The sequence below is a fragment of the Dromiciops gliroides genome, chromosome 3 (genome assembly GCF_019393635.1).
Source record: "Dromiciops gliroides isolate mDroGli1 chromosome 3, mDroGli1.pri, whole genome shotgun sequence".
Lineage (NCBI taxonomy): Eukaryota > Metazoa > Chordata > Mammalia > Microbiotheria > Microbiotheriidae > Dromiciops > Dromiciops gliroides.
This window is the reverse complement of record NC_057863.1, coordinates 623222887-623249734: the sequence shown is the minus strand read 5'-3', so window position 1 is coordinate 623249734 and position 26848 is coordinate 623222887. Positions and strand designations below refer to the sequence as shown.

Genomic DNA, 26848 nt, shown 5'->3' with positions numbered 1-26848 from the left:
TGAAGCCTTGTTGTATGCTAAAGAGATTAGATTTGGCCTCAAAGGGCAGAATTAGCCACTATGGGGAGGGGGTGCTTCAGAGATAAACAGACTTGCTAACGGGGATCTAGAGCTCTCCAAGAGAGAATGTATTGCCTCGGGAGGCTGGATGCCTTCAAATACAGGCTAGATCAACACTTGGTGGTAGGAATTCTTTTAGGACAAGAATCTGGTACAAATTCGGGGCATTATTCATAGTCAATGCCTACCACAGTCCCTTCTTTGTCCTCCAAATTACACAACTTTGCAATTTTGTCACCTGCCCCAGAGGAGAGAATTGTGGTCACCAACTCCAAATCACAGTGCTTTGTACACAGCGAGCACTTAATAAATGCTTTTTCATTCATCCATTTGTTCCAGCTCCAATGTTACGCCTTCTTGCTGAAGGGCAAACCCTTCATATCATCTGTGCAGATCATGGGAGGGTTGGAAGGGTCCTTGGAGTTCACCAAATCCAACCCCCCCCTTATCTTGCAGATGAGGAAACTGGGGTCAAGAGAAATGAAGTGACTCTGCTGCTGGATTGGCCTCTAAGATCCTTTCCAGCACAAAATCCAATGACCCTCACTCAATAGTTGGTCATTCTCGGGGCAGCTAGGTAGCACAGTGGATAGAGCACTGGCCCTGGAGTCAGGAGTACCTGAGTTCAAATCTGGCCTCAGACACTTAACACTTACTAGCTTGTGACCCTGGGCAAGTCACTTAACCCCAATTGCCTCACCAAAAAAAAAAAAATAGTTGGTCATTCTCAACAAGACACTTGTTCTCACTGAAAGGCATCTGGGCACAGGAGCACTTCAGTGAGAGACTCTATCCAATGTGTTCCTGGCAGGTGGTGCCAGTGGCCGACCCATCCACCAAAGGTCCCCAAAGAGAGCCAGGACCCAGTGGCAGCAGACACAGTGGTTTTATTAATTGCCCTCCTCCAGAGGTATCAACTCAGCCCATGTCAGGTCTCCTCAGCCTCAATCAAAGTGGGTGGCAGAAAAACCAGATAGCTTGACTAGAAATTTGCCCCCAGTTCTGTAGAATAAGGAAACTAGCGCTGGCTATTAAGGGGTTGAGATAATCCTTTGAGGGGGAAGAGGCTTGAACAATGGAGCCAGGGGTGTTAGCAACCATATTTCTGGCCCCACCACCCCACCAGCCACCATGGTCAAAGGTGCAACTGCAGAGGGAATGGGAGCTTAGTTTATATAGATAGTGCCAGGGGAGAGGGGGTGCTGTTTCAGCCCCACTTTATGCAAAAAATGTAGACGGATCAAGTGCCTCCTGAGGCATTCCAAGAGGGCCAAAGGAATGGGTTGGGCCAGACAAAGACTTCCCTTGGTTCCTCTGGCTCCTGCCACCAGAATGCTCAAGTATCAGCCAGGCTCCAGGCTCCCAGCTCTCTGATTCTCTCTCTCCTTATCTCCTCCAGTCCTCACAATCCCAGCCCTTGTTCTCTGGCCAGACCCGGCAGCGGCTGCTGAGCCTGGCCCCAGATCCCAGGCCCTCATATGAAGCCCAAAGCACAACAGAGCCTGGACTGATCCCAGTTCTAAAAACAGGAAGGGTTAGGGCCCAATGAATTACTTTTTTTCAGGCATTTTTGTCTAATTCATACTGGGAAACTTTGATTAGAAGAGAAGATAGTTGGGCAGACATGCAGACAATATGCAGGTATAGGCTAATGCATACTCTTCCCCCTCCTCCAACCTTTTAGGAGTTCCCATGGGAGCAAGGTATAAGAACAGGAGGGACACCCAAGGAAGAAAGACAGAAATCAGAGAGTACATGGTGTAGAGACACAAAGCCTAGCTTCCAGGACACCCTCCGCCAGGTTTCTGCCAGAGTCAAGGACCCACAGAAGAGGAAGAACTCTAGAACTGAGCCCTTCCCCAAACTACAGAGCAGCACCCAAAGTTGAGACAGCTCCTAGCCCCTGGGGAGGAGGGCCCAGGTCAGGTTAGGGTACCACCATCACGCTGCTGTTGGTCACTCGAACACCAAACCAACCCTTCCAGTAGACTGTGTCCTGGCCTCCGTGCTCAAAGCGGACAAATCGAACTCCTGGTCCATAGTTTGTGAAGGTATGAGAGATCTGAGGAGATGGAAAGCAGGGTCTCTGTCTCTGTCTCTCTCTCATACACACACACACACACACACACACACACACACACACACACACACACACACGCTCACACTTTCTGCCCCCGTTGCAACCAAGGAGACAACAATAAAACCAAGCCTTCCAAAGCCCCCTCCTTTCCTTTTCCTTCCCAACAGGGGCTTGTGTATTACAGTTATCCATATTTTTGGCTTACTCACTGCCACTAGTCCCCTCCTTTAGAACCTACCTTCTTTTGGGGGGTGGAACAGGGTAGTGAGGGTTAAGTGACTTGCCCAGGGTCACACAGCTAATAAGTGTCTAGTGTCTGAATCCGGATTTGAACTCAGGTCCTCCTGAATCCAGGGCCAGTGCTTTATCCACTGTGCCACCTAGCTGCCCCCCTAGAGGTTACCTTCTTAAACTGAGTGTGAGGGTTGCAAAAAATTTGACAATAGTAAAAGGTTCTGTATACCTATTTTATATACCTATATACCCAAGGTCTCCTAAAAATTTCTCAGGAGAAAAGTAGTGAGAAAAGTTTAAGAAGCCCTGCTTTAGAATATGTTTTTTAAAGAGCCTTCTGTGACAACCTTCCCCCTAACATACATACATACATACACACACACACACACACACACACACACACACACACACACACACACACGGCAGCTAGGTGGTGCAGTGGATAAAGCGTTGGCCCTGGATTCAGGAGGCCCTGAGTTCAAATCTGGCCTCAGACACTTAACAATAGCTGTGTGACCCTGGGCAAGTCACTTAACCCTCATTGCACCGCAAAAAAACAAAACACACACACACACACACACACACACACACACACACACACACACACCCCTCCCTTATTTTCCACAGCCTCAGTTTAAAGTAACCAAAGTAACACTTTGCAGAGGAAGGGAAAGAGTTCCTAAATTTTCTTCCCCTGAAATGAATGCAGGGTCAGAGGAGCTCTGATCATATCCACTGACATTGCCTGTGTGACCTGGGGTGATAACCTCTCAGGACCCCAGTTTCCTTAACAGCAAGTCCAGTGGCCTAGAGTAGATGACCTGTGAGGTCCCTTCCAACTCTGTTCATGATCCCACGATTCTTTGTTGAGTTAGAGTGAATTCCCGGGGAGTAGAGATTGTCTCTACCCACAAATCCTCCCCCAAAACCAGTCTTTGAGTTCTGTTCTCCCTTAAGACAGGGCTGATTAGCATCAGATACCAGCTAGAGAACTAGGGCACCATGGATCTGGGTTGGAACCTTTCCAGTCCAAGGAACTACCCGTCTCAAGCTCTTTTGTTCCCAGACTAGCCTGCTTCAACCTTTTTGGCTTTCCTAGCCCTGAAGGTGAGAGACAACTAGCTCTCAGTCCATGAACCTTCTCTCCTTCTCCCCCCCACCCCAACCCCTACCACTAACCCATTCCCCTGTTCTGAGCTGCCCCAACCCTTCCTCTCTCTGTCATAGGAGACAGATATATATCTACTTCTCAGATTTCAGAGACAAGGAAGAACTGGTTCCTGAGTCCCTGTCCTTGGGGCTCTAGCCTCCTCTCTACTGCTTTTACCCTATCCCCTGTCTCCATCCATTTGCTACCCAGGGCTCCAGGGAAGAAATCTCATAGACCATCTAGTCTAAGCTTTGCCTGACCAGAAATCCCTGCTACAACATTCTTGCTAAGGAATCACCTAACTTCTACTCGGGGATGAGAATCCACGGTCACCCTCTTGGAGAACTGCAGCTGTGGGAAGTTTCCCCTTTACATTAAACCTCTACAATTTCTCCTCACTATTCTACATTCTGCATGGCCCCCGAAAGTCAGAACAAGTCTGTTCCTCTTCCAGGGAAACAACCTTTGAGGCAACAGTCCTGCTTCAAGTTAATCCTTCTCTTCTTTCTTTTTCTTTTTCTTTTTTTTGGTGAGGCAATTGGGGTTAAGTGACTTGCCTAGGGTCACACAGCTAGTAATGGTTAAGTGTCTGAGGCCAGGTTTGAACTCAGGTCCTCCTGAATCCAGGTCGGTGCTCTATGCACCACCTTCTCTTCTAAGCCCCAGGTTAAATATTGCAGCTCCTTCCCAGGGTGTGGTCATGTGGTATGCAGTCCTCCTCTGAACCCAGTTAGTTCATTTCTTTTCTACTCATCCTATGCTTTACAGTTAGTGATTTTTGTTTCACCCACCATCACCAGTCCTTCTTCCTCTAAGAGCACCATGACATCGGGAGGTGATGTCATGACTTGCGGTGAATTAAATTTAAGTGAAGGAATGCTGTGCAAAGTCACCAGCCTCACTCTCTCCTCCAGAGCCTCCTTGTGTCCAGTCACAAGATATACATTGGGAGGACTAGAGATGCGCCTGGATGTTTTTTAAGGCAATTGGGGTTAAGTGACTTGCCCAAGGTCACACAGCTAGTAAACGTCTGAGATGACATTTGAACTCAGATCCTCCTGACTTCAGGGCCAGCGCGCCATCCACTGTGCCACCCAGCTACCCCAGTCCTAGACTGTAAGCTATGTGGTATCAGCTGCCTGGCCGCCTCTCCCTAGTTTCCCAGCCGGGGGAGATGCCCCCACCGCACCCCCAGTCCCCTGTGCTCTGTCCCCCGGCGCGCCCTGCATCTCCACGTGCTGCTCGTCACCTCGCTCCAGCCTGTGTCGCCGTCCTGATCCACCGCCACCGTCCCGCTCTTGTATTCGGCCAGGACATCCTCGTGTTCTGACAGCAACTTCACACCCAGCTCGTACAAGCAGCCGGCATCGCTCCTACCGGAGTACCTGCGGGGGAGCCCTCCCCTCAGCCCAGCTCTCACCCGCAGCCCTCTCCACCTTCCCGAGTGCTCGCCCACCTAACTCCGCCCACCCCAAACGAAACTAACAAGTCCCCGCAGTTCTCGGAAGGGGGAGTGATGCTGTGTACACCCTGGCCCCCCGCCCACCTCCGCCCTAGCCCGCACCCCATCCCTCTCCGCCCTAGCACCCTTCCATCCTCTCCCCTCCCCCTCTACAAAAAAAGAAATCAAGTCACCGCTGCCCTCGGCAAGGGGAGCGAGGCACTGTACGCCCCAGCCCGCAACTCAACCTCCTCCCGAGCCGAAAGTTGTCCTCCCTGCCCCCCGCGGTGCGTCCCTCACCAGTCCTTGACCACAATGGCGGGCTGAGTGGTGTCCAGCAGCTCCTCCCAGTACCCCTCTGCCCGGAGGTCGATCACTTGGGCTTTGCGGCAACACCTGAGAGAGCAGGGGTTAACGGAAGCGAAACCCACCCGGGCCCCTCTCTCCCTTCCCCCAGCCAGGGCCCGTCCCGCTCCCTCACTCGTAGGAAGTGACGAAGTATTTCTTGACATTCTCATCCTCCGGAAATTCACAGCCACAATCGCCGGGAATGTCCTCCACTTTCCAGCCGTCTCCACCGTGCTCGATCTCCCCCCAGGCCTCGAACTCATCTGTGGAGAGCCAAAAGCAGAGCCTGTCCACCCGCTGCTGTCAGGGCACCCTCGGTTTCCCTTCTTTAAATCAACTGGGCCCGGGGCCGCTAGGTGGCGCAGTGGATAGAGCACCGGCCGTGAAATCAGGAACACCTGAGTTCAAATCCGGCCTCAGATGCTTAACACTTACTAGCTGTGTGACCCTAGGCAAGTCACTTAACCCCAATTGCCTCACCGGAAGAAAAAAAAAATCAAATGAGCCCAAGGCTGGGTAATGTGGAGAGAAGAACAGGTGGGGCTTGGGCTTGAGAAAGATCTTTAAAAACCAAAAAGTGTAAACTGGGGTTAGCTGTTTGAGAATCCAGCCTTGGTCTAGAACTGGTCTAATGATTGGAACACACGGAGTGGGGCATCTGAGCATCTGGGAACCGCCATTCCATGGTTACTCCTTCTCCTGGGCCCAGTGAACTAAGAAGGGATGGTCACCAAGTCACAAAGTACCCTGTTAAGTGACAAAGTACCATCTCTCGTTTTTTCCCTACCCCTAAGTAATCAAACAAACATTTATTAATGTGCCAAGGCTCTGTCCTAGGCAGTAGGGATACAAAGTCATGAGTCAAACAACCCTTGCCTTAAAGGAGTTTAGCCTTTATTCCACAATCACCCGGGGGTCTTTGTCCTGAACACTTTGAGGTCTTCCCCAACCCCACCCCCCTCACAGAGTTGCAGGGACCCATCAAGAAAGAAGGGGGGGAGGGGAGGGAGGAAAAAAGGAAGGAAGGAAGGAAGAAATACTTCGAAAGCATCTCCAAACTAAATGGACATTCAGACTTTGCTTGAAATGAACACAAAGTTTTAAAAAATTGATGTTAAAATTTGTTTTTACATATATTTTGGAAAATAAAATTCTATTCAAAGGAAAGGAAGGAAGGAAGGAAGGAAGGAAGGAAGGAAGGAAGGAAGGAAGGAAGGAAGGAAGGAAGGAAGGAAGGAAGGAAGGAAGGAAGGAAGGAAGGAAGGAAGGAAGGAAGGAAGGAAGCCTCTTCCTTCTAAGGAAGAACTACCCCCTCCAGGGGCAGTCCTTCTGGACCGCTCCAATCACTCAGAACAGAAACCAGCTCCTAGTCCCTTCTTCTTTGAGATTTGCAGGGAGGGGGAGAGGGGGAGATAGAAAAGATTTGAATCCACCCTTTTATGACACCTTTCTCCAATGACTGTTTCCCAGAAGTGAATAGATGGGTCAAGTCTGCAAGGGATGGCTAACAAATTGGATGACTAAACTGGGATCCCCAAAAGACCATAGCAACCCATAGAGATTCAGATTTAGAAGTATAAAGGACTTTCAAGGTCCTCCAGGTCAACCCCCTCAGTCTATAGATGAGGAAACTGAGGTTAGTGATTAAATGATTGGCCCATAGTCACACAGACAGTATGCAGTAGTGCCTGGAGACAAACTCAGGTCCTTGACACCCCATAGCCTTTATCTATATGTTGGGCTGAATCTATTAATGTACAATTTAGTAGAAATAGAGGTAAAGGGGGCAGCTAGGTGGTGAAGTGGATAAAGCACAGGCCCTGGATTCAGGAGGACCTGAGTTCAAATATGACCTCAGACACTTGACACTTACTAGCTGTGTGACCCTGGGCAAGTCACTTAACCCTCATTGCCCCACCAAAAAAGAGAAAAGAAAGAAAAGAAATAGAAGTAAAGTCCTGGCCTTGGATTCTTAAAAAAGGCTCTAAGTAGAGTATAGGGGTAGACCAGTGGTGTCAAACTCAAATGCTGCTTCTAAACCAGACATAAGGATCCCTGTGGGCCACAGATTGACTTAGAAAACCAGATATTAACATTAACTATGCTCTAATGTATTTTAAAATTACTTTTGTTGGGGCAGCTAGGTGGCACAGTGGATAGAGCACAGGCCCTAGAGTCAGGAGTACCTGAGTTCAAATCCAGCCTCAGACACTTAACACTTAGAAGCTGTGTGACCCTGGGCAAGTCACTTAACCCCAATTGCCTCACTTAAAAAAAAAATTACTTTTGTTAAATATCTCCTAATTATGTTGGGGGGCGGGGGGAGCAGGGAAGCAATGAGGTTAAGTGACTTGCCCAGGGTCACAAAGCTAATATGTGTCAAGTGTCTGAGGCCAGATCCAATTACATTTTAATCTGGTTCATCATAGCCCTTGGGAGGGTTGTTTGACACTCTGGGCTAGAATAGTACATGTAAAATAAAAGATCTAGGGTTCTGAGTGGGCCACATTTCTGTATGAGTCAATATGCCAAAAGAGGGGATGGTATCTTGGGCTACATTAACAGAAGTAACAGCCCAGGTCAGTCCCTATCTAGTGTCCTGAATTCAGTTCTGGGCCTCACATTTTAGACAGGACATTGATCAGCTAAGGAGTGTCCAGAGGAAGGAAGTTAGGATAGTAGAAAGTCTCAATTCCATGACATAAGAGGAGAATTTAAAGGATCTGGAGTTGTTTAACCTGGATAGAAGAAGATATGGGCCAGGGGTGTGTGTGGCATGGAGTAGAGTGCTATGGTCTCCATCTTCAAGTATTTGAAAGGCTAGTTCGGGAACAAAGGTTTAACCTTTTTCTACCTGACTCCAGAAGACAGAACCAAGGGCAATGAGTGGAAGATGTGGAGAGGCAAGTTTTGGATTGAGGTAAGAAGCTTCCATACTTTGGGATACTTTGGATACTTAGAAGTATCCAGAAATGATAGGCAGCCTCAGGAGGTAGTAAGTTCCTGCCTGTCATCTAGAACTGAAAGTGTTCTTAGAAACCTAGTCTAAATGTGGAAATATGTTTAATGCAACTATACATGGATAACCCATATCAGATTGCTTTCTGTCTTGGGGAAGGGGAGAAAGAAGGGAGGGAGGGAGAAAAATTTGCAACTAAAAATCTTAGGAAAACAAATGTTGAAGGCAGCTTGGCAGCACAGTTGATAAAGGACTGGCCCTGGATTTAGGAGGAGCTGAATTCAAATCCAACCTCAGATACTTGACACTAGCTGTGTGACCCTGGGCAAGTCACTTAAGCCTCATTGCCCTACCCCCCCAAAAAAAATTTTTTTAATTTTTAAAAAGAGTTATAACAAAAATTAGTTATAACCAATATAACTAAATCACCAATTAAGGTTATTTAAGAATGACCCTACCTGGAGGAGTGGGTGGATGAGGTGATTTGCAACTCTGTGTAGTCTATGACCTGTCCCCAAACCCATTGCCTCCAGTGCCAATGACACAGGAGCTTTTACTGCTAATCAATCAGCTGTCCTTTTACTTGCCTCAGCTGCCAGGTTGGGGTAGGGTGGAGGTGGAGGTGGTAGTTATAAGTTCAAATTGAGATTTCTGCCTTTCCTTCCCAACCTCTCCTCTCTTTTCTTTTCTTTCCCCTTTCACTTCCCCTTCCCTCTCCCTTTCATCTTCCTCCCCTTCCCTTTTATCTCCCTTTTTCCTTCCCCCTTTCCCTTCTCTCTCCCTTTCTTCCTTTCCCTCTCCTTTTCTCTCTCCCTTCCCTCCACTACACACTCTCTGTTCCCTTCCTTTTCTCTCTTCTCCTTCCACTCCCCTCCTTTCCCCTTCCTCTCCTTCCTTCCCACATCCTTTCTGTTCCCTCTCTCTCCTCCTTCCCCTCCCTCCTTCCCTTTCCCTGTATTCTCTCTCCTTTCCTACCACTTTCCCTCTCCCTCCCCCTACTTGTCTCCCCTCTCACTTTTCCTCCCTTCCCTTCACTCCCCTCCCTCCTTAGATCATTCTTCTTTACCTTCTCCAAAAACATTCTTGAGCAGATTCCTCTTCCTCTTGCTGAGAAAGTAGAATACCTGCCAGTTGTCTCTATCCTCCTCAACCTGGTCCTCCCCTGCCAGCCCTTCCTGCTGGCACTTGAGGACCCAAAGCGAAGCGCCATCTACCAGGGCCTTCCACTGCAGGCACACCAGGCGGCACATGAGCACCAGCTCAGCGGCAGGAACTGAGGCCAGAATTTGGATCAGGACAGGCTCAGGCAGGGCCTCCATGCCCACTTCCGGCTGATGCAGACTCTCTGGGGACAAAAGAAAACAGAGGTCTTGTGAGTCCTTTGCCTTGGAATGGTGGCTTCTCTTCTTCAAGGTTCCTCCCTGAAAAGAACAGCTAAAAAATATCACCTCCCATCAGCTCTCTCTCTTCTGTCATATTAGGGGATTGTGTTAGACTCATTGGCTTCTTGAGGTCCCTTCTAGCTCTACATGTAGGATCCTAGTATCCTCAATTTCACAAACAATGCTCTGGAAATACTAGGCATTTAAATGATGTTTCTTTGAATTGAATAGAATATTCCAGGGACAGTGACAGAGACTGTAGTACATTAGGTAACAGAAACACAGGGCTCTTGGGCTCTGAGATAGCAGTACCACATATTTCTCTAGTGCTTGGAGTGTTTTACAAGTGCGTTCCCCAGAACATCCTTGAGAGGTGGGTAGTGCAAATTCTGTTAACCCCATTTTTACAGATGAGGAAACTGAGGCTCCAGGGACTTCAAGGGATCATATTACATCCCTAGGATCCTATTATCCTTGGAGTGCTAGAGTTGAAAGGGACCTCATCTAGTCTATTTAATGCCCTCATTTTATAGAAGATCCAGGGAGGATTAGTAATGTCCTCCATGTGGCACCCAGGTAGAAAATATAAGAGGTGGGGCTCAAATCCATGTCAGCTGACTCCAAAGCCAGAATCCTTTGGATCTCTAACAGGCTTCCTCTGGATGCATCATAGGACATTCAATCTAGAGCCAGAAGGATCCTTAGAGACCCTCTAGTTCAATGTCCTTTTATAGCCAAGAGACTGAGAGTGGGGGAGGGGGAGCAGCATATGAAGTTCAAGATCACACAGGCATCTGAGCCAGAATTTGAACCTGGGTCTCATTACTCCAAGTTCAGTGCAAACGTATCCAATTCAAGGTCCAGCTCAAATGACACCTCCTCCAGAAAAACTTCCTTGATCTTCACCGCCCCCCCCAACACTGACACAGTTCCTTCCTCTGAATACATAGAGCACTTTGTTATCCTTCCCATATACTGCTTTATGCTAGAATTATTGATCAGTCAATCAACAAGCATTTATTAAGCACCTACTATGTGTCAGCTCTGTGTTAGACACTGAGGCTACAGATACAAAGAATAATACAATCCCTACCCTTGAAGGTATTCACATTCTACCTATTTGCCTACCTCATCTCCCTGACAAGCCTGTAAACTCTTCAAGGGCAAAACACATCTCCAGGAGTGTTTTGCCAAGGGCTTTACACATAGTTGGCACTAGATAAAGATTGATGTGAAATGGAATTGTGTGCCATTTTAGGTACTGAATGCATGTAGCCCAGCTTCCCCTAGACCTTTGCCACAGTCATGTGGGAAGAAGATAAGAATCATTTCTTCCCATTTACAGAAAGGGAATCCGAAAGAACCATTGGAAGATTTGAATGAACTGATGCAGCGAAGTAATCAAAAAGAGAGAAACTGACCATAAGTGATGCAGAAGAAAATAAGAAAATGAAGGAGGTATAATTGTAGCCACCAATCTCGAACCCTTCAAGACAGGACAGGAAGTGCATCTTCTTCATTCAAGATGGGGTACAGTGTTGCAAACACTATCAGATTGGGTCACTACATCACTGGTTTACTTTGTCATTTAAGAAAGGCTGGTGGAGGGGGGCAGCTAGGTGGCTCAGTGGATAAAGCACTGGTCTTGGATTCAGGAGGACCTGAGTTCAAATCTGGCCTCAGATACTTGACACTTACTAGCTGTGTGACCCTGGGCAAGTCACTTAACCCTCATTGCCCTGCCAAAAAAACAAAAACAAGAAAGGCTGGTGGGGATAGGGAGGGAATGCAAAAATGATTTTGATATAAAAAGAAACAGCTTTGAATGCTATACAATGATGATAGCGTGGCCCTGAAGCATGGCACCTTCCTGACTTCTATACAGAGGTGAAGACTAATGGTGTGAAACACAGTTATGATTGATTAATGCCAGTTTTGCTAAACTACTTTTCCCTACCCTATCATTTTTATCCTATATTATAAAAAAATAACACTGAAAGAATGGGGGATATCTTGAAAAATGTAAATGTAAAGTAAAAAAAGTATCATTTTTTAAATTAAAGAAAAAAGCATAAATAAAATGAAAGAAGAAGAAATCAAGAGAAGCTGAGGCCCAGAAGGGTTTGCTGACTTTCCCTAGGTCACTGAGATTAAAAGCCTGGGCCACTAAGGCTCTCTACTCCTTAGATGAGGACATTCTCTTGGAACCAGGACCCAGAAGTCCTAACCACCCCTTTGTCTTCAAGGTCCAGCTCAGGCCCTGGCTGGACACTTGATGCTCTCAGGAATGTACACCCTACTTCAGTCAGTTCTCCTGGCCCCTGGCCCTGTGCGCTGAACCTAGGATCTGATTACCTTCTTACCCCCCTATCTCTTCCACACACAACTACCTATATTGTTGCTGGTTGGAAAGTTATCTGGCTCCTGGAAACTGCCACAGGAGCTGACTCACTCACCTAGATTTGGCCCCTGAGACCAGGGAATTAGTGGACACTGCGAACAACAGGTCCTTCATTCTGGGGCCATGCAGAGGGTACAGTGGAGAGACAGTATGGCACCATGGAAAGAATGCTGGCGTTGGTATCAGGAAACCTGGGGTCAAACCCCAGTTCTGCTATTCAATACCTGTGTAACCCTGGGCAAGTCATTTCATGTCTCTGAGACTCATTTTCCTCATCTGTAAAATGAAGGTATTGGACTAGATCAGGGCTTTTTCAACTTTTTCCACTGGAGACCCCTTTTCGCCAGAGAAATTTTTACTTGACCCGGGGTATATAGGTATATAAAATAGGCATACATAACCTTTTACTGTTGCCAAAATTTTCGCAGCCCCCACATTCAGTAACTTGACCCCAGATGGGGTTGAGACCCACAGTTTATGAAGCTAGGGACTAGATGAGTTAATTCTATGAGGCAAGTATAAGGTAAACCATAGGTCAAGCTAATCAAGAATGGGTGGAACTTAAATTATTAGATCTGATTTAAGTAGGAAGGGAATTTAGGGATCTCAGACACACAGGTTCAAATACACCTGGACAAGATTCCCTCGGAGGACATCAATCAATCAATAAGGATTTATTAAGGACTATTATTATTATTATCATTATTACTACTAATAATAATACCAAGCATTGTGCTGAAGATAAAAAACAAACGAGACAGCCCCTGTCCTGGAGGAGTTTGGGTATGGGTGCAAAATGAGCAGGAGATAAACTTAATCTTAAAATAGTTGTGTGTCGTCCCCCCCCCCCCCCCCCCCCCCCCCCCCCCCCCCCCCCCCCGCCAATCCAGCTCTAGTCTTAGCTTTCCCCATCAAGCCCAAAGGTACAGCTGGAGACATCCCCATGTCCCCAGATGTGCACACTGACTCAGCAAACGGAGGAGCATAGCTTCATGTCTTCAATCACTTTTATCTCTCTGCACACACTCTTGACCAATCCCCTACCGTGCATAGCACTCGGTGGGTTTCCCTTTCCCCAGGCACCTAAATGCAACTTGGCCCTTGCTGCCTTGCTGCCCAGCCTGGCACCATTGACAGATGAGAGTGCCAGTGAGGTAAAGAAGGGAGCAAGACAGGTATCAAATAGTGAGAAGAGAAAGGAGGGCAGGGGAGGAGCAGGGAAGAGAAGGGAGGAACGGCTGTGGGAGCAGAAGCTTAGAGGGAAGGGGAAAGGAGCCGGGAGAGGCACGAGAAGGAGATATAGCACACCTGGAGATGCCGTAGAGAAAGAGATCACGGGTGACAGATTGAGACTAGGAGATACTGAACCAGTCTGAAAATTAAACAATGTTGCTTCTCCCTGACATACCTGACTCAGCTTCTGCCACAAATCCACCCCTCCTCCCCAAACTGAGACAGGCGCACAAGCCTCAAGTAAGTACTACGTCAGACCCCATTGGCATGGGCTCCTCTGGAGAGGCCCAGAAGCAGTTGATGGAAGAGACTAAAAGGAAAATTCGGTCTGTGGCCCAAGCTGATGGGGGAAACTGAGGCCGGGGGTAGGTAAATCCGGTGCATCTCGTGCAAAAGCCCAATAGTGCCAAGCTCCTCTCCGGGAGGCCACCTTCCCGCACTTTTCCTGGAAATGGGAAATTACTTTGCTGCCCTCTCCTGTACCCCACCTCCCCTTCTTCACCACCCATCCCGTTGGGGGGGAGGGGATGACTTCGGTCCCCCATGGTCTGGCGACTTCCCTGCCCTGCCACGTCTCCCCCGAGCCAGGCTGGGAAGAGTTCATGGTCCTCTCCGGCTCCAGCCAGGTCCTTTCTCCTTCTCTCTACCTGAGTCACCGTCTCCTTCCATGTCTTCCTGGGGCAGAGGATGCAGCTATGAGTGGAGGAGGAGCGGAGGAGCGCCGCCCCTGAGGTTCCTCTACCGCAGGTCCCTGGCAGACAGATGCTACGCCCTCCTCTGCCCTGCACAGGCTGTCACGGCTCTGCTCGGCTCTCCGTTCTCCGCCGGTGCCGGTGCGGGCAGGCTAGGCTGGTCAGAGCTTCTTAAAGGGAACCGCTACCCCGCCCCAGCCCGCCGAACTCCTCCCCTGCCCTTGGCTCGGGGCCCAAGCCGGCTCCTCTGGGAACTGAGAATCAATACGGGCCCCTACTGCGGCGCATTGCCCTGCCTCGTAGTCAGCTCTTTGGCCCTGTGGCCACCCAGGAAGGGCACCCAGGAAGCCAGGAGTCCTCGGAGGGCCAGGACATTCATTCCTGGGACATGGATGGGCGGGGGGGGGGGGTGCGCTTTCAGAAAAGAGGCCTAGGACGGGAGTCCGCATCTGCTGGACTCTGCCAACTCTCCTGCGGGGGGGGGGGGGGGGGGGGGGGGCTGCCAGGGATAGAGGAATTGAGGGAAGGGGGGGCTGCTTCGGGATCGAATTGAATTGGGGAGGGGACAGTGCCAAGGGTCTGGAGGAAGGATGTTGCAGCCCAAAGTAGCAGTGGTCTGAAAGTGGAAGATATGGGAACCTAGACATTCTGTGTGTCACCTGAAGCAAGTCATTTCAGATCTTTATTAGGTTCACTTTCTCCCTCTGGAAAATGAGGATCTTGGACCCAACACTCTCTAAAGGACTACGACCCCCCCCCTTACATTCTCGGTTCTAAAGATTCCCCCCCCCCCGTACTTCCCCCCCCCACTACCACCACCACCCCTGCCGAGCTCTGACATTTTAGGATCTTTCCCGGCTCCGACTTTTCGGTTCTGAGGCCCCTCCAGGCCCCTCCAGCTCTGCCATTCCAGGTTATAAGGTCACCTTCACCTCCAAACGTGTCTCCACTTGGGTTAGTATTGGGGCCAAAAGCTGCATAGGAAGGTGGCATTTTCGGAAGCAACATTTTCACCTGATTCTTCCCTCAGGAGGGTGCTGGCCGCATCTAGCTCCTCTAGACACTTCAGATAATTGGATTTCCCAGAGCTGCCCAGTGAGCACAATGGAAACCCAAGTGGATGGAGAGGGGGGCCTGATGGGGAAGGAGGAGGCCTGGATACCAGTCCTAGCTCTGCCAGTAACTGTTGGTGGAACTTGAGGCAAGTCACTTCTAGACTCCAGGCCATACTTCCCTCTTTCAAATAAGTGACTTGGGCTAGACAACTGAATCTTCAAATCTAAGGTCCAGCTTAATTCCTATATTTTTTGTTATAAAATTACACACACACACACACATACACACACACACACACACACACCACTGCCCTGACAGCCTATTTTCTTTTTTCTTTTTTTTTTTTTTTGGTGAGGCAATTGGGGTTAAGTGACTTGCCCAGGGTCACACAGCTAGTAAGTGTCAAGTGTCTGAGGCTGGATTTGAACTCAGGTCCTCCTGAATCCAGGGCCTGTGCTCTATCTACTGCGCCACTTAGCTGCCTCCACAGCCTATTTTCTAAAAGTCTTCCCTGCACTGAGAGTCTCAGAGTCAATATTCTAAAAAATTCACCCAACTCTGATATTCCAGTTCAAAAGTCTCTCCAAGCCCTGACCTTCTCCATTCTAAGGAACCCTCCCAGCTCTATGTTCTCAGATAGAGGTGTGTGGATTCAAAACTCCTGAGTTAAACCAGATTAAAAGGGAATTGGGGGGGGGGGGCAGCTAGGTGGCCCAGTGGATAAAGCACGGGCCCTGGATTCAGGAGAACCTGAGTTCAAATCCAGCTTCAGACACTTGACACTCACTAGCTGTGTGACCCTTGGGCAAGTCACTTAACCCTCTTTGCCCCACAAAAAAACAAACCAAAAAAAAAAAAGGAATTGGGAAATATTTAATAAAAAAATGTACAATAAAACATAATTTAAAAATTAAGTCAATATGCAATGCTCAGGGATGCTTAGGTACTAACCTCCATTTTTATCTGAGTTTGACATCACTGTTCTAAGGAGCTCCCCTGATGCTGACATTCTATGGTTAAGGGTCCTCAGAACTCCGTCTATATTCTAAGACGACATCCCCCACATACACACTCTAGCTCTGACATTCTATGTTCTAAGAAACCCCTCTGACTCAAACAGTCTGTGATTTAAGCTCAGCTCAGAAAGACTGTTTTAAGGTGTCACCCATCCAGAAGTTTGGACATGTATACAAACACACACACACACACACACACACACACACACACACCAGCTTTGATATGTTCTAAGAGCCTTTCCAGCTGTAATCTTTGGTTGTGAGAGTCTTTCTAGTTCTGATTTTCTCTAGAGAGTCCTACCACTTCTGACGTTCTCTGTTCTAAAAGTTCTCTCCAACTCTGACATTCTATGTTCTAGGGAATGCTCCTGGCTCGGATAGATTTTCTAAGGGTCCTCGGAATTCAGTCTCAGTTCTAAGATGTCCCCTGTCGCCCCCGTCCCCCCACACACACTCTCCATCTCTGACATTCAATATTGCCGAGCTGAGCCGAACATTCTGTTCGAGGGCCCTGCAGTTCTGACATCCTCTGTTCTAAGATTCTCCCCAGCTCTAACACTGTTCAGATTCTGGGATCCTGGGAGTGGGCGGGCCCGGCAGCCGGGGGTTGGGGGATGAGAGGAGGCGGGACTCTGCAGGGCCGAGGGGCGGGGCCTCAACCAAGACCAGCGCTCACTCCGCCGGCTGAGCGGCCCGCCGCGCCTGGAGCTGGGAGGGGGTCCCCGCCGCGCAGGATGCTGGGGGTCTCCAAACGGCGTTGTCGAGGTCACTGCGGGGGGCGGGGGTGGTACGATGGGGGAGCCGGGAGAGAGTCAGCCCAAGAGGGAGGGGGCTCGGGCTCCCTGTGGCCGCGGGGCCGTACGGAGGGGCCGAGGCAGGAGCTGGGAGCTAGTGCGCCAGGGTCCTTGTCCCCCAAGGGCAGTGCCGCACTGCAGGCCGGGCGGGGGCGCGCGGCGGCGGCGGCGGCAGTAATTTTCCAGGCGGAACTGGCAGAAGCCAAGGGAACTGGGCCCGCAGGGAGCGGGAGATGGAACTGCGGAGGGAAGGGGAGGGCGAGAAGTGGACAGGGTCGGGAGCCAGCCCAGCCCAGTCCGCTGGTTTGACAACTGAGGAAACTGAGGTCCACAGAGAGGCGAGAGCTTACCCAAGATCTCACTGCGATTAACTAACTGCCATTCACGAAAGGGTTCGAGCAACAGATGCCCACCCACGAACACGCGCGGGAGCACACGCACACACACTTACCCTTAACTGCAGATTATCCCTGATTTGAAATGCGACCAGGGACACAAATGATCCACGATACAACTGATCCCTAGAACGTATATATTTGACTGTCAAATGGATACGACTATTGAAAGATCAGATTTACAATCCTAATCTGATTTTGTACAGTGATGCTATGCATTTTAATGATATTTAAATGGAATGGAATTGGGGCTTGAGCCTGGGTCCCAGTTCTGCCATTGACTTTATCTGGCTGATTGTGGGAAAGTCACAACCCCTCCCCCATCTCGCTTTCCTAAATCAGTAAAATGAGGGAATTAGTGTGACCCTGGGCAAGTCACTTAACCCTCATTGCCCCCCCCCCCGGAAAATGAGGGGGTTGGATTAGATCTCAAAGTTCTCATCCAGCCCTTACCCACTGTCAATGGGAAGAGATTCCCCTGAAGGGCCAATCAACCGACGAGCATTTATTAAGTGCTTTCCTATGTTCCAAGCACTGAGACAAAAATAAATAAATAAATAAATAAATAAAGCCAGTTCCTGCCTTTGGAAGGTTTACAATCTAGCTAAGGGAGACAACATATACATATATAGGCATATGCCAAAAAGATACAAGCTAATTTAAGGGAGAGGGCACCAGCAGGGGGGTGGGATCAGGAAAAGCTAATCGTAAAGCCATCTCTAAACAGTAGCCCCTTTTTAATATGCTGATAATTGTACTATATCATATAATTGGTTTCCTTTGCAAGTCTATTTTATTTTATGAATTTAACATCATTAACAACCATAGGCTTTGTACATACTTGCTTGTTGTCTCCTCTATTAGGTTGTGAGCTCCTTGAGGGCAGGGGTTGTCTTTTTCTTCTTTTTATATCGCCAGCGTTTTACACACAGCCTGGCACATAGTAGGCACTTAATAAATGCTTATTGACTGACTGGCTGATTGACTGAGTGACTGACTGATTTGCCAGGCAGCCAAAGAAAGCCATGGCACAAAAAGAAGGGTTAAGAAGCCCTAGTTATTGTTTGAGCTGAGCCTTGTAGGAAGGTAAAGGATTTTAAGAAGAAAGGAAGGAAGGCATCCCCAGCCTGTGCAAGGACAGAAATGGGATATGGAGTTTTGTGTGTAAGGAATAGTGATGCCTCTTTAAAGCTCATGAACCTAAGTGATTAAAAGGATAGACTTTAAAAGAAGAGTGGGATTGGAAGGAAATATCATGGGCTTTGTTTTCAATATGTTGAGTTTGAAATGGCAGGAAGTCATTCATTCAGTTTGGTGTTGGTGACTTGGGACTACACCTCAGGAAAAGGACTAGAGATAGGTAGATAGATAGATAGATAGATAGATAGATAGATAGATAGATAGATAGATAGATAGATAGATAGATAGATAGATAGATAGATAGATAGATTACTGACAAAGAGATAAAGAGATGGGAGAGAGGATAGATGGTGACAGTGATGAATGGATGGATAGATAGATGGATGATACAGATAGATAGATAGATAGATAGATAGATAGATAGATAGATAGATAGATAGATAGATAGATAGATAGATAGATAGATAGATAGATAGATAGAGATAGAGAGATAGAGAGATAGAGAGATAGAGAGATAGAGATAGATAGATAGATAGATAGATAGATAGATAGATAGATAGATAGATAGATAGATAGATAGATGACTGACAAAGAGATAAAGAGATGGGAGAGAGGATAGATGGTGGCATTGATGAATGGATGGATAGATAGATGATAGATGGATGGATTGATTGATTGATCCAGGACTCATAGACTTAACAGTGGAACCCATAGGAAGTGAAAGTTCTGACTGCATCCCCAGGTGTCCTTTGCTTTTGTCCCTAACCCATCCCAAGCACTGTGGCTATGGACCCTGAAGACCACACCCCCCATAGGCATATTCCTGGGGTATGTGCTCACGTGTGTGTGTGTGTGTGTGTGTTTGTGTGTGTGTGTGTGTGTGTGTGTCCCTGTGTGCCTAGCCCCAGGGCAGTGAAGAATCCGGCCCTCCATGAAGGTATATGAGCTGTACACATTGACTCACTGGGGCCGTGGTCAGTGTAGACACTGCCTTTACAGACATGTTTCCACTATTCATGCATGTTCCCAATACCAGATGGAGACCATCATAGACACTGGCCCTCACAGACCTGTGTGTGTGGTGTTTGCAGATCCCCAGCCCACCCTGAGCGTTGGGACCATGGCTTCCATCAACGAGTTGCCCAACAATATCCTCCTGGAGCTGTTCTCCCTGGTGCCGGCCAGGGAGCTCCTGCTGCACTGCCGGCCAGTCTGCAGCCTGTGGCGGGACCTCATCGACCTAGTATCCCTGTGGAAACTGAAGTGCCAGCGAGAGGGCTTCATCCCCAAGAAGTGGAGCCAGCCTGTGTCTGACTGGAAGGTCTTCTACTTCCTCTGCAGCCTCCGGAGAAACCTGATCCGCAATCCCTGTGCCGAAGGTGGGTCCCCTTGCCCTTGGTGCTGTGGTAGTCTGTACATGGAGAAGGCCGAGTATAAGCAACAGTGGTGGGTACAACACTAGCCTTGCAGTGTAGACACCTATCGCATACTCCTCCATTGCACACAGCACAATGGACACAATAGGGTAGATGCCTATCATATACTGTACAGAAAATCAATACACTGCACACCCCCAATGTACCTTCTTGTCACTCTGCCACGTAGACATCCGCTATGGACACAGGATACATGACTACAACAGCCCTTTGGAAATGTCATAGTGTGCATGATCCTGACTATAAAGTGTGAGTAGCGACAGTGTGCACGATATGGACTGTGCAGTGTAGACAGGCACGGCATCTATAATACTAGCTGACGTTTATATACAAATATATGCACATAGGGGCCATTAGGTGGTGGAGTGCATAGAATGCCAGGCCTGAAATCAGGAAGAGCTGAGTTCAAATCTAGCCTCAGATATTTACATGCTGTGTGACCCTGAGCAAGTCATCTCACCCTGGTTTTCTCAGTTTTTTCATCTATAAAGTGTGTATATGTATATACAATTATACATGTCTATTTATACACATATTTTTTCAAGGAGAGCCTTTTATTTCTGTCTTTCCCCAGAGAGAGCTGCCTACACTCCCCCAGCCTAGGTCCAGTACTCTCTGTCCCCCTTCTCTCTTTCCCCTACCTCCCCCTCCTGGCTGATGGCACTGTCCCAGGCTCCAGTCCCAGTTAGGAGTAAGGAGACAAAGATGGAGCCCCTCCTTCTCCCAACCCAGCACAGGGTGTTCCTAGAGACAAAGTGCATATAGACATCAATACTGTATGTCAGGGGGCAGCTAGGTGGCGCAACGGATAAAGCACTGGCCCTTGGACTCAGGAGGACCTGAGTTCAAATCCGGCCTCAGACACTTGACACTTACTAGCTGTGTGACCCTGGGCAAGTCACTCAACCCCCATTGCCCCGCAAAAACAAACAAAAAAACCCCAACTGTATGTCACACTGAAGGTACAGCGTAGCCAACTACAGTTGTCATGAATGAGGACAGCTGGAGTGCAGCCCTCCATAGCATACAGTGCAATCCGTTCATGGCACACATGGGACTCTGCCATCTGCCACACACTGTGCACGTGTAGACTGAGACTGTCTGGCTCATATCATGAACATTTCTGCCAGGCACTTTTACGTAGTCACATGTCGAGCTGGATAGTTTGTCTCAATCGATTACACTCCAGGGATGGGGCATGCCACAAGGTATCCCCTGAAAAGTCATCAAGCATTGCCCGCTAGCATGGGAAGGATCAGAGAGAGGTCTGGCCAGTCCCCTCCTTTCAAAATGAAGGGTGACTCACAGGCACAGATAAGCTGAGAAGACATTCAGAGGTGTCATCTCCCATTCCCACCCCCACCTCCAATGTCACTGTGGATGTGAGAAGGCAGGGGAAGAAGAAAACCTTGGCTGCAAAGAAGTGAGATCATCCCAGCTCTTGAGTGGGAGGACAGCAATGTATAAGTGGCAGATCAGTGGTTCAGTGGGAAAAAGTCTGGAGCCAGAGGAACCGAGTGGGAATCTTGGTTTCACTGTGTGACCTTTGCCCTCTCCAGACTTCTGCTTCCTCCTGTGTAAATCAGGGAGAAGGGGATTGGACTGGATGACCTCCCAGATTTAAGCCTGTCATCCTGTGTCATCAACAGGCATCCACTCCCACCCCTGGGCCTCAGTGAGGGGGCTGGTAGTGACTGAGGTGACCTCAGCACAGCCCTAGAAGAGGCTGCCCACCTCTAACCTTTGCTTTGCTCCCTAATAGAAGGCTTTGAGTTTTGGACCCTGGATGTGAATGGAGGAGATGAATGGAAAGTGGAAGACTTGCCGGGGGACCATGGGAAGGTGTTCCCCAACTCCCACGTCAAGAAATACTTTGTCACGTCTTATTAGTAAGAACTGGTATTGTTGAGGGTGGGGGAAGCGTATTGGCCCAGGTTAAAGGAGCCATTGGTGGATGGTGGAAAGGGAACTGGGGGGCTTTCTGGGGGAGGGGTCTCCCCATCTTCCTACCCTGCCTGTCACAGATGACAGAGCCAAGAGAAGTCCACAGGGCAATGGAATGACTGATTTGAACCCAGAATCTCTCATGGTGACCTGATTGCCCAAGGAATGAGGACTGGGGACAGAGAGAGGATGTAGGGAAGACCCGAGCTACTTTCCTCATCTCAATGTCACCATGAGGTAAACGTCTCCCGCTAGGACCCTCCCCTTTTATTTCTTCTCCCTTTATACTTTTCCCAGCACCTGCCTCAAGTCTCAATTGGTAGACCTGAAAGCTGAAGGGTATTGGGAGGAGCTAATGGACCGGACCAGGCCAGACATCGTGGTCAAGGATTGGTAAGTGGTGGGAGTAGGAAGGTGCCCCACCCCCTGGAGAGGTTTCTAGGAGATGAGTGGTTGTCCTGCCCTGAACTCACCAGGAGTGAGCAAAAGAATAGGAGGGAATCAGTGTGGATGTGGGTAGGAAGAAAGTGAGAATATCCCCAGGGGCCTCCTTTGGATTCTACTCTTTTCATTCAGTAATTCATCCAACATATGTTTATAGGCATGGGGTTGGGTGGGAAGTACGCGAATGTGTATGTCCCAAATGTATATGACATATACAAATGCATATGTCCCGGCCGTGGTGGAGAACACAGCCTAAAACTGGAAGAGGGATGACATTTATTCTGCTTGGCCTCGGGGGAAGAACTAGGAACAATGAGTGGAAGGTACAAAGACAGGCTCTTCTTTAAAAAAAAATTTTAAGTTCTCAGTGATGAAAGTACCCCAAAGAAATACACAGGTGGTTACACATCTCTACTGAGATGTGTCATCAGCCCCTCAAACTCATCCTATCCAAACCAGAACTCATCATCTTTTCCCTTACACCATTCTTCTTGCTTCCACTAGATGAACTCAATATTTCACTTCTCACCTCCTTGTATTTGCACGTTGTCCTTAAGGGCCTTCAGTGTGTTCCCTCTTGTAGTCAGTTCCTAATTCCACCACCCCCCAACTTCTTTCTCAAACCTCCCCAGGTTTGCTGCCAGACAAGACTGTGGCTGCAAGTACCAGGTCTGTGTACAGCTCCTGTCTTCAGGGCACGTGCCCCTGGGCACCTTCCAGCCAGATCCTGTTGCCATCCAGCAGTGGAGTGATGCCAAGTGGAGAGAGGTCAGGAGGGGGAAAGAGTGGGGGGCCAGAGTGGCCTCTCAATGGGACGGGGTTTTCCGTTGTCTAAGACCATAGTGCCCCTGGGAAGCACCCAGCCCAGATCCCTTCTTCCACTACCTGACTAGAGGAGCTAGCCTAAGGCTAGAGGCCAGGGAATGATTGGTAGAATGTTTGACACGGGGTTGGATAATGGCGAGTCTTGGCTCTTCCACCTACAATACAATTAGCAAGAACACCTCCTCAGCTACTTACTGCCCTGGGAGTTATAGAAAAGAGAGAAACACATTCCCTGTCCTCTCTGACCTTACACTCTACTAAAGGGATAAGGGAAGAGCAGAATGTTTTCTACTCAGTACTTTAGAGATACTTAGAGTGAGTCCTGTAGCATATAAGGGGGAAGGTTAAAGATTTGGAAAGAGCTTCAGAAATATCATCTTGTTTTTTATTGTCACAGAAACCCTGAGAGGTAGGTGCGATTATTATTCCCATTTTTTACAGATGAGGAAACTGAGGCAGATAGACGTTAGATGACTTGCCCAAGGTCACATATAGCTAGTAAGTGTCTGAGGCTGGATTTGAACTTGGGTGGCCCTGACTCCAGGTTCAACACTCTCCATTGCACCCCTAGCTTGCCTACTGTTTCAGGGATAAGTTCCAGGTCATTCTCGGAGCATCTTTTGAGATTGCTGAACTACAGCGGCCATTCTGGCTCTGAACCCCTTCCTATCATCGAGCTATTTTGTGGCCAATTCCTTTGATGGTGGTTGTGCATTGGATCGCCATTAATTGGCAGAATATCCATTTCTCACAAAATTACCTTGAGACTCAGGACCCGCTGGCCCTCAGACGGTCTTTAAGCACCTTTCCAACTCTCTGTCCTAATGAATCAAGCGGAGCTGTCAAGCAGATTCACAGGACACCAAGCATATGCCTCTGGCCCCTGGTTCCCTGCTCCCCTGGGTTGGTTGGTTTCTTTGGGCAGAGGTTAAATAGAACCCTCCCTCTTAGCCCTCCTCCTCTTCCCTTCTTGCAGGTCTCCCACACATTCTCCAACTACCCACCCGGTGTCCGCTATATCTGGTTTCAGCATGGAGGAGTGGACACGCACTACTGGGCGGGCTGGTATGGGCCCCGCGTCACCAACAGCAGCATCACCATCGGTCCTGAGCTGACCTGACTCAACCCACAGCCCCCAACTGCTGTACCCTGACCTACTGGTGAGTCAGTCTCATGGGGCTGTCCCTCGGTCTGGGCCCTCGAGGGGAGGCAGCTGGGCATAGGCTATTCCTTCCAGCTCAGTGACTTCCTACCTCAGTGACCTTGGGCAAGACATTTCCGTTCTCTAGGCCTCACTCCCCACATCCATAAAATGAATTAGACTAGCTGATTGCTAAAGTCCTGCCCAGCTCTGACATTGTGTTCTAAGGCCCCTCCCAGCTCTGACATTATCCATTCTGTTCCCTTCTATAACAGCTCCATCATCCTAGGTCCTCCTTCTTTGCACTACTGTTACAGTCAACTCTCAATTATCCAGGGACTGTGAGCCTGACAGGTACATTATCCAGGCCCCTCTTCGTCAGACAATGATTCCTGGTTGCAGTCGGGAGCCGAGTGAAAGAAACCACTGGACCTGAAGTTAGGAGATGTGGGTTTGAAACCCCGGCTCTAACACTTCTTGTATGACCTGGAGCCAACTCACTTTACCACCTCTGAGCCTCTGTTTGTTCCCCTCTAAAGTGGGGATGAGTCTAGGATGGTTCTGAGGAAAGCACTTTGTAACCCTTAAGGATAATATAGAAATGTGAATGATTATGATTATTGCACTCTCAAGAATATTCAGTTCCCATGAGGAAGGCAGGGCAGATGCCAGCCTCTCCCTCTATCAGAGGAGGAAGCAGGCTCAGAGAGGGAAAGAGATTTGGCCAAGGTCACAGGGACAGGTAGCTGTGGCTGGGACTAAAGCCCAGGTCCCAACCAGCTGCCTGCTTTGAGGCCCTGTCTCTATTAGTGCCTCTGAATAGAGAAGGGGGTAAGTAAGGAGCCGGAAGCCAGCTGGGCCTCTTTGGGGCAGGGGCAGAGCAGTTATGGGGAAGGTCTTAGCACAACCTGGGGCTTGGGGCCACAGTGGGGTTGAGGTATGAGCTGGAGTCTGGGAGCCTCCCTAGCCCAGCCCGGATAGTGGCGAGTTGACTAGCTAGCTAACTCACCAGCCGCTTTGAACTGTCTTTTCTCCCCGGCTTCTCTAGTCCTTCTTGATATCCCCTCTTTCCAGTCACCAGTGTCTCCTTCACAAAGCCTGAAGAGGCTCCTGGGAGCCATTAGGAGCTTCAGGGAGAGAGAGGGGGTAGATAGATTGCTGGGCCTGCCCCATAATCCCTCACTGACACCTTGTCCCCCAGACAAACTACCCCCCCCAGATTGTGCTCTCAACTCAGAGAGGACAGAGGTCCAAGGAAGACCTAGCTCCTCTGTGTGGGGAGTGGGGTGAGTTATGTGAATCTGGGGCAGGCAAGGTCCTGCTAACCCTGAATTATCCACAGGAGGGCTGGGTGGCATCCAGAGTCTGTTCCAAGGTGGACCTAAGGACCTAGGGTCTAATGGGACCCCAGAATTCAGCTTGGGCAGGTGGGGATCAAGGGAAGAAGCGCCCTCTCCCAAAGAGCCAGACAGCACCAGCCCTACCCCCTCCGCTCCCCACCCCTCCTCCTGGGACTGGGGTGTCCTCCCTGCCCTCCCTCCCAGCAGCCCCCACCATGGGCCAAGCCTTGCCTACACTAATGAGTATTCAGAAGCTCCTGGCAGGAGCCACCGTTCTCAGGACTTGCCTCCTCTCTTTCCCCCTCTCCCTCCTGCTGCTTTGAACCCCACACCTTCCTGCTGAAGTGCCATCTGCTTTCCTCCTCAGATTCTTCTCTTTGGAGCAAGTAGCCAAATAAAAGGTGTTTGAGGTCAAACCTGTGAGCTGTGGTTCCTGGGGACAGCCTCGGTGTTCTCTGAAAAAAGGGAAGGCCGAAAATTAATTAATTAATTAATTAATTATTAAAATTAAAAAAGAAAGATGAGAAGGTCGAAAATAAATAAATAAATGTTTTTTAAAGATTAAAAAAGAAAAATGGGAAGGTTAAAAAATAAATAAATAATGTTTTTAAAATTAAAAAAGAAAAATGGGAAGGTCAATATATAAATAAATTTTTAAATATTAAAAAATGACAAGGTTGAAAAATAACTATTTTTTTAAAATTAAAAAAGAAAAATGGCAAGGTCAAAAAATAAATAAATAAATATTTTTTAAAATTAAAAAAGAAAAATGGGAAGGTTGGAAGGAGAAGGGGTGTCTCAGGGCCCTCCCAGCTCTGAATCCTGGGATGCCAGGACAGAGGAGACATTGGATTCTCTGCCAGAGTCCAGAAGAGGATGGTAGAGGGACTTCTTACCCCTGGCTAGGACTCACACCCTAGAGGCATATCAGGCTAATGATGTTATCTGAAAGAAGGAGGGAGTATGGGAGAAGCAATACCCCAGGGACTAGGGTCCAGAGGTTGGAGTCCCAAATTGGAAATGAAATCCGCATCAGGGCCAGAGGCTGTACTCCAAATCTCACATGCTGACAGAGGACAGAGCAGTGATAGATGGAGGAGATAGGCCTGCAGGAAGGAAAGCAAGGGGGACTTAGGAGAATGAGAAAGAGATTGACTGAAGCTCGGCCCAAGGACTTGCCATCTGAAAATGGATCTAGTTCCCTTGAAGAAGAAGCTGCCCTACTTAGTGAGGTAGTGATCTGCTTGTCAATGGAGGTTGTAGATCGCATTCCTGCATGGGCTGACAGATACAACCAGAGGTCTCTTCCAGCTCTGAGAATGAAATGAGAGGAAAAA

At 48.7% G+C, this 26848-nt stretch overlaps 2 protein-coding genes across 4 annotated transcripts; one reads left to right on the top strand and one right to left on the bottom strand.

Moving 5' to 3' along the window:
- Positions 1-930: 930 nt before the first annotated feature.
- FBXO2 (F-box protein 2) lies at positions 931-14371 on the bottom strand. Of its 2 annotated transcripts, XM_043995156.1 has the most exons (7): positions 13936-14371; positions 13364-13427; positions 9339-9617; positions 5447-5576; positions 5266-5361; positions 4774-4909; positions 931-2122 (listed from the first exon to the last, which is right to left on the bottom strand). In XM_043995156.1, exons 3-7 carry the CDS (start codon positions 9589-9591, stop codon positions 1988-1990), a joined length of 750 nt encoding a protein of 249 aa, XP_043851091.1. In that variant the 5' UTR covers positions 9592-9617; positions 13364-13427; positions 13936-14371; the 3' UTR covers positions 931-1987. The 2 variants fall into 2 exon arrangements, with proteins under 2 accessions (XP_043851091.1, XP_043851090.1); XM_043995155.1 differs by lacking the exon at positions 13364-13427.
- Positions 13488-25923, top strand: LOC122749009 (F-box only protein 44-like). 2 transcript variants are annotated; one of them, XM_043995154.1, is made up of 7 exons: positions 13488-13653; positions 19473-19760; positions 21580-21706; positions 22059-22154; positions 22838-22973; positions 24007-24190; positions 24447-25923. In XM_043995154.1, the coding sequence occupies exons 1-6, from the start codon at positions 13632-13634 to the stop codon at positions 24148-24150; spliced, it is 813 nt and encodes a 270-aa protein (XP_043851089.1). In that variant the 5' UTR covers positions 13488-13631; the 3' UTR covers positions 24151-24190; positions 24447-25923. The 2 variants fall into 2 exon arrangements, with proteins under 2 accessions (XP_043851089.1, XP_043851088.1); XM_043995153.1 differs by lacking the exon at positions 13488-13653 and adding an exon at positions 16705-16817.
- Positions 25924-26848: the final 925 nt, after the last annotated feature.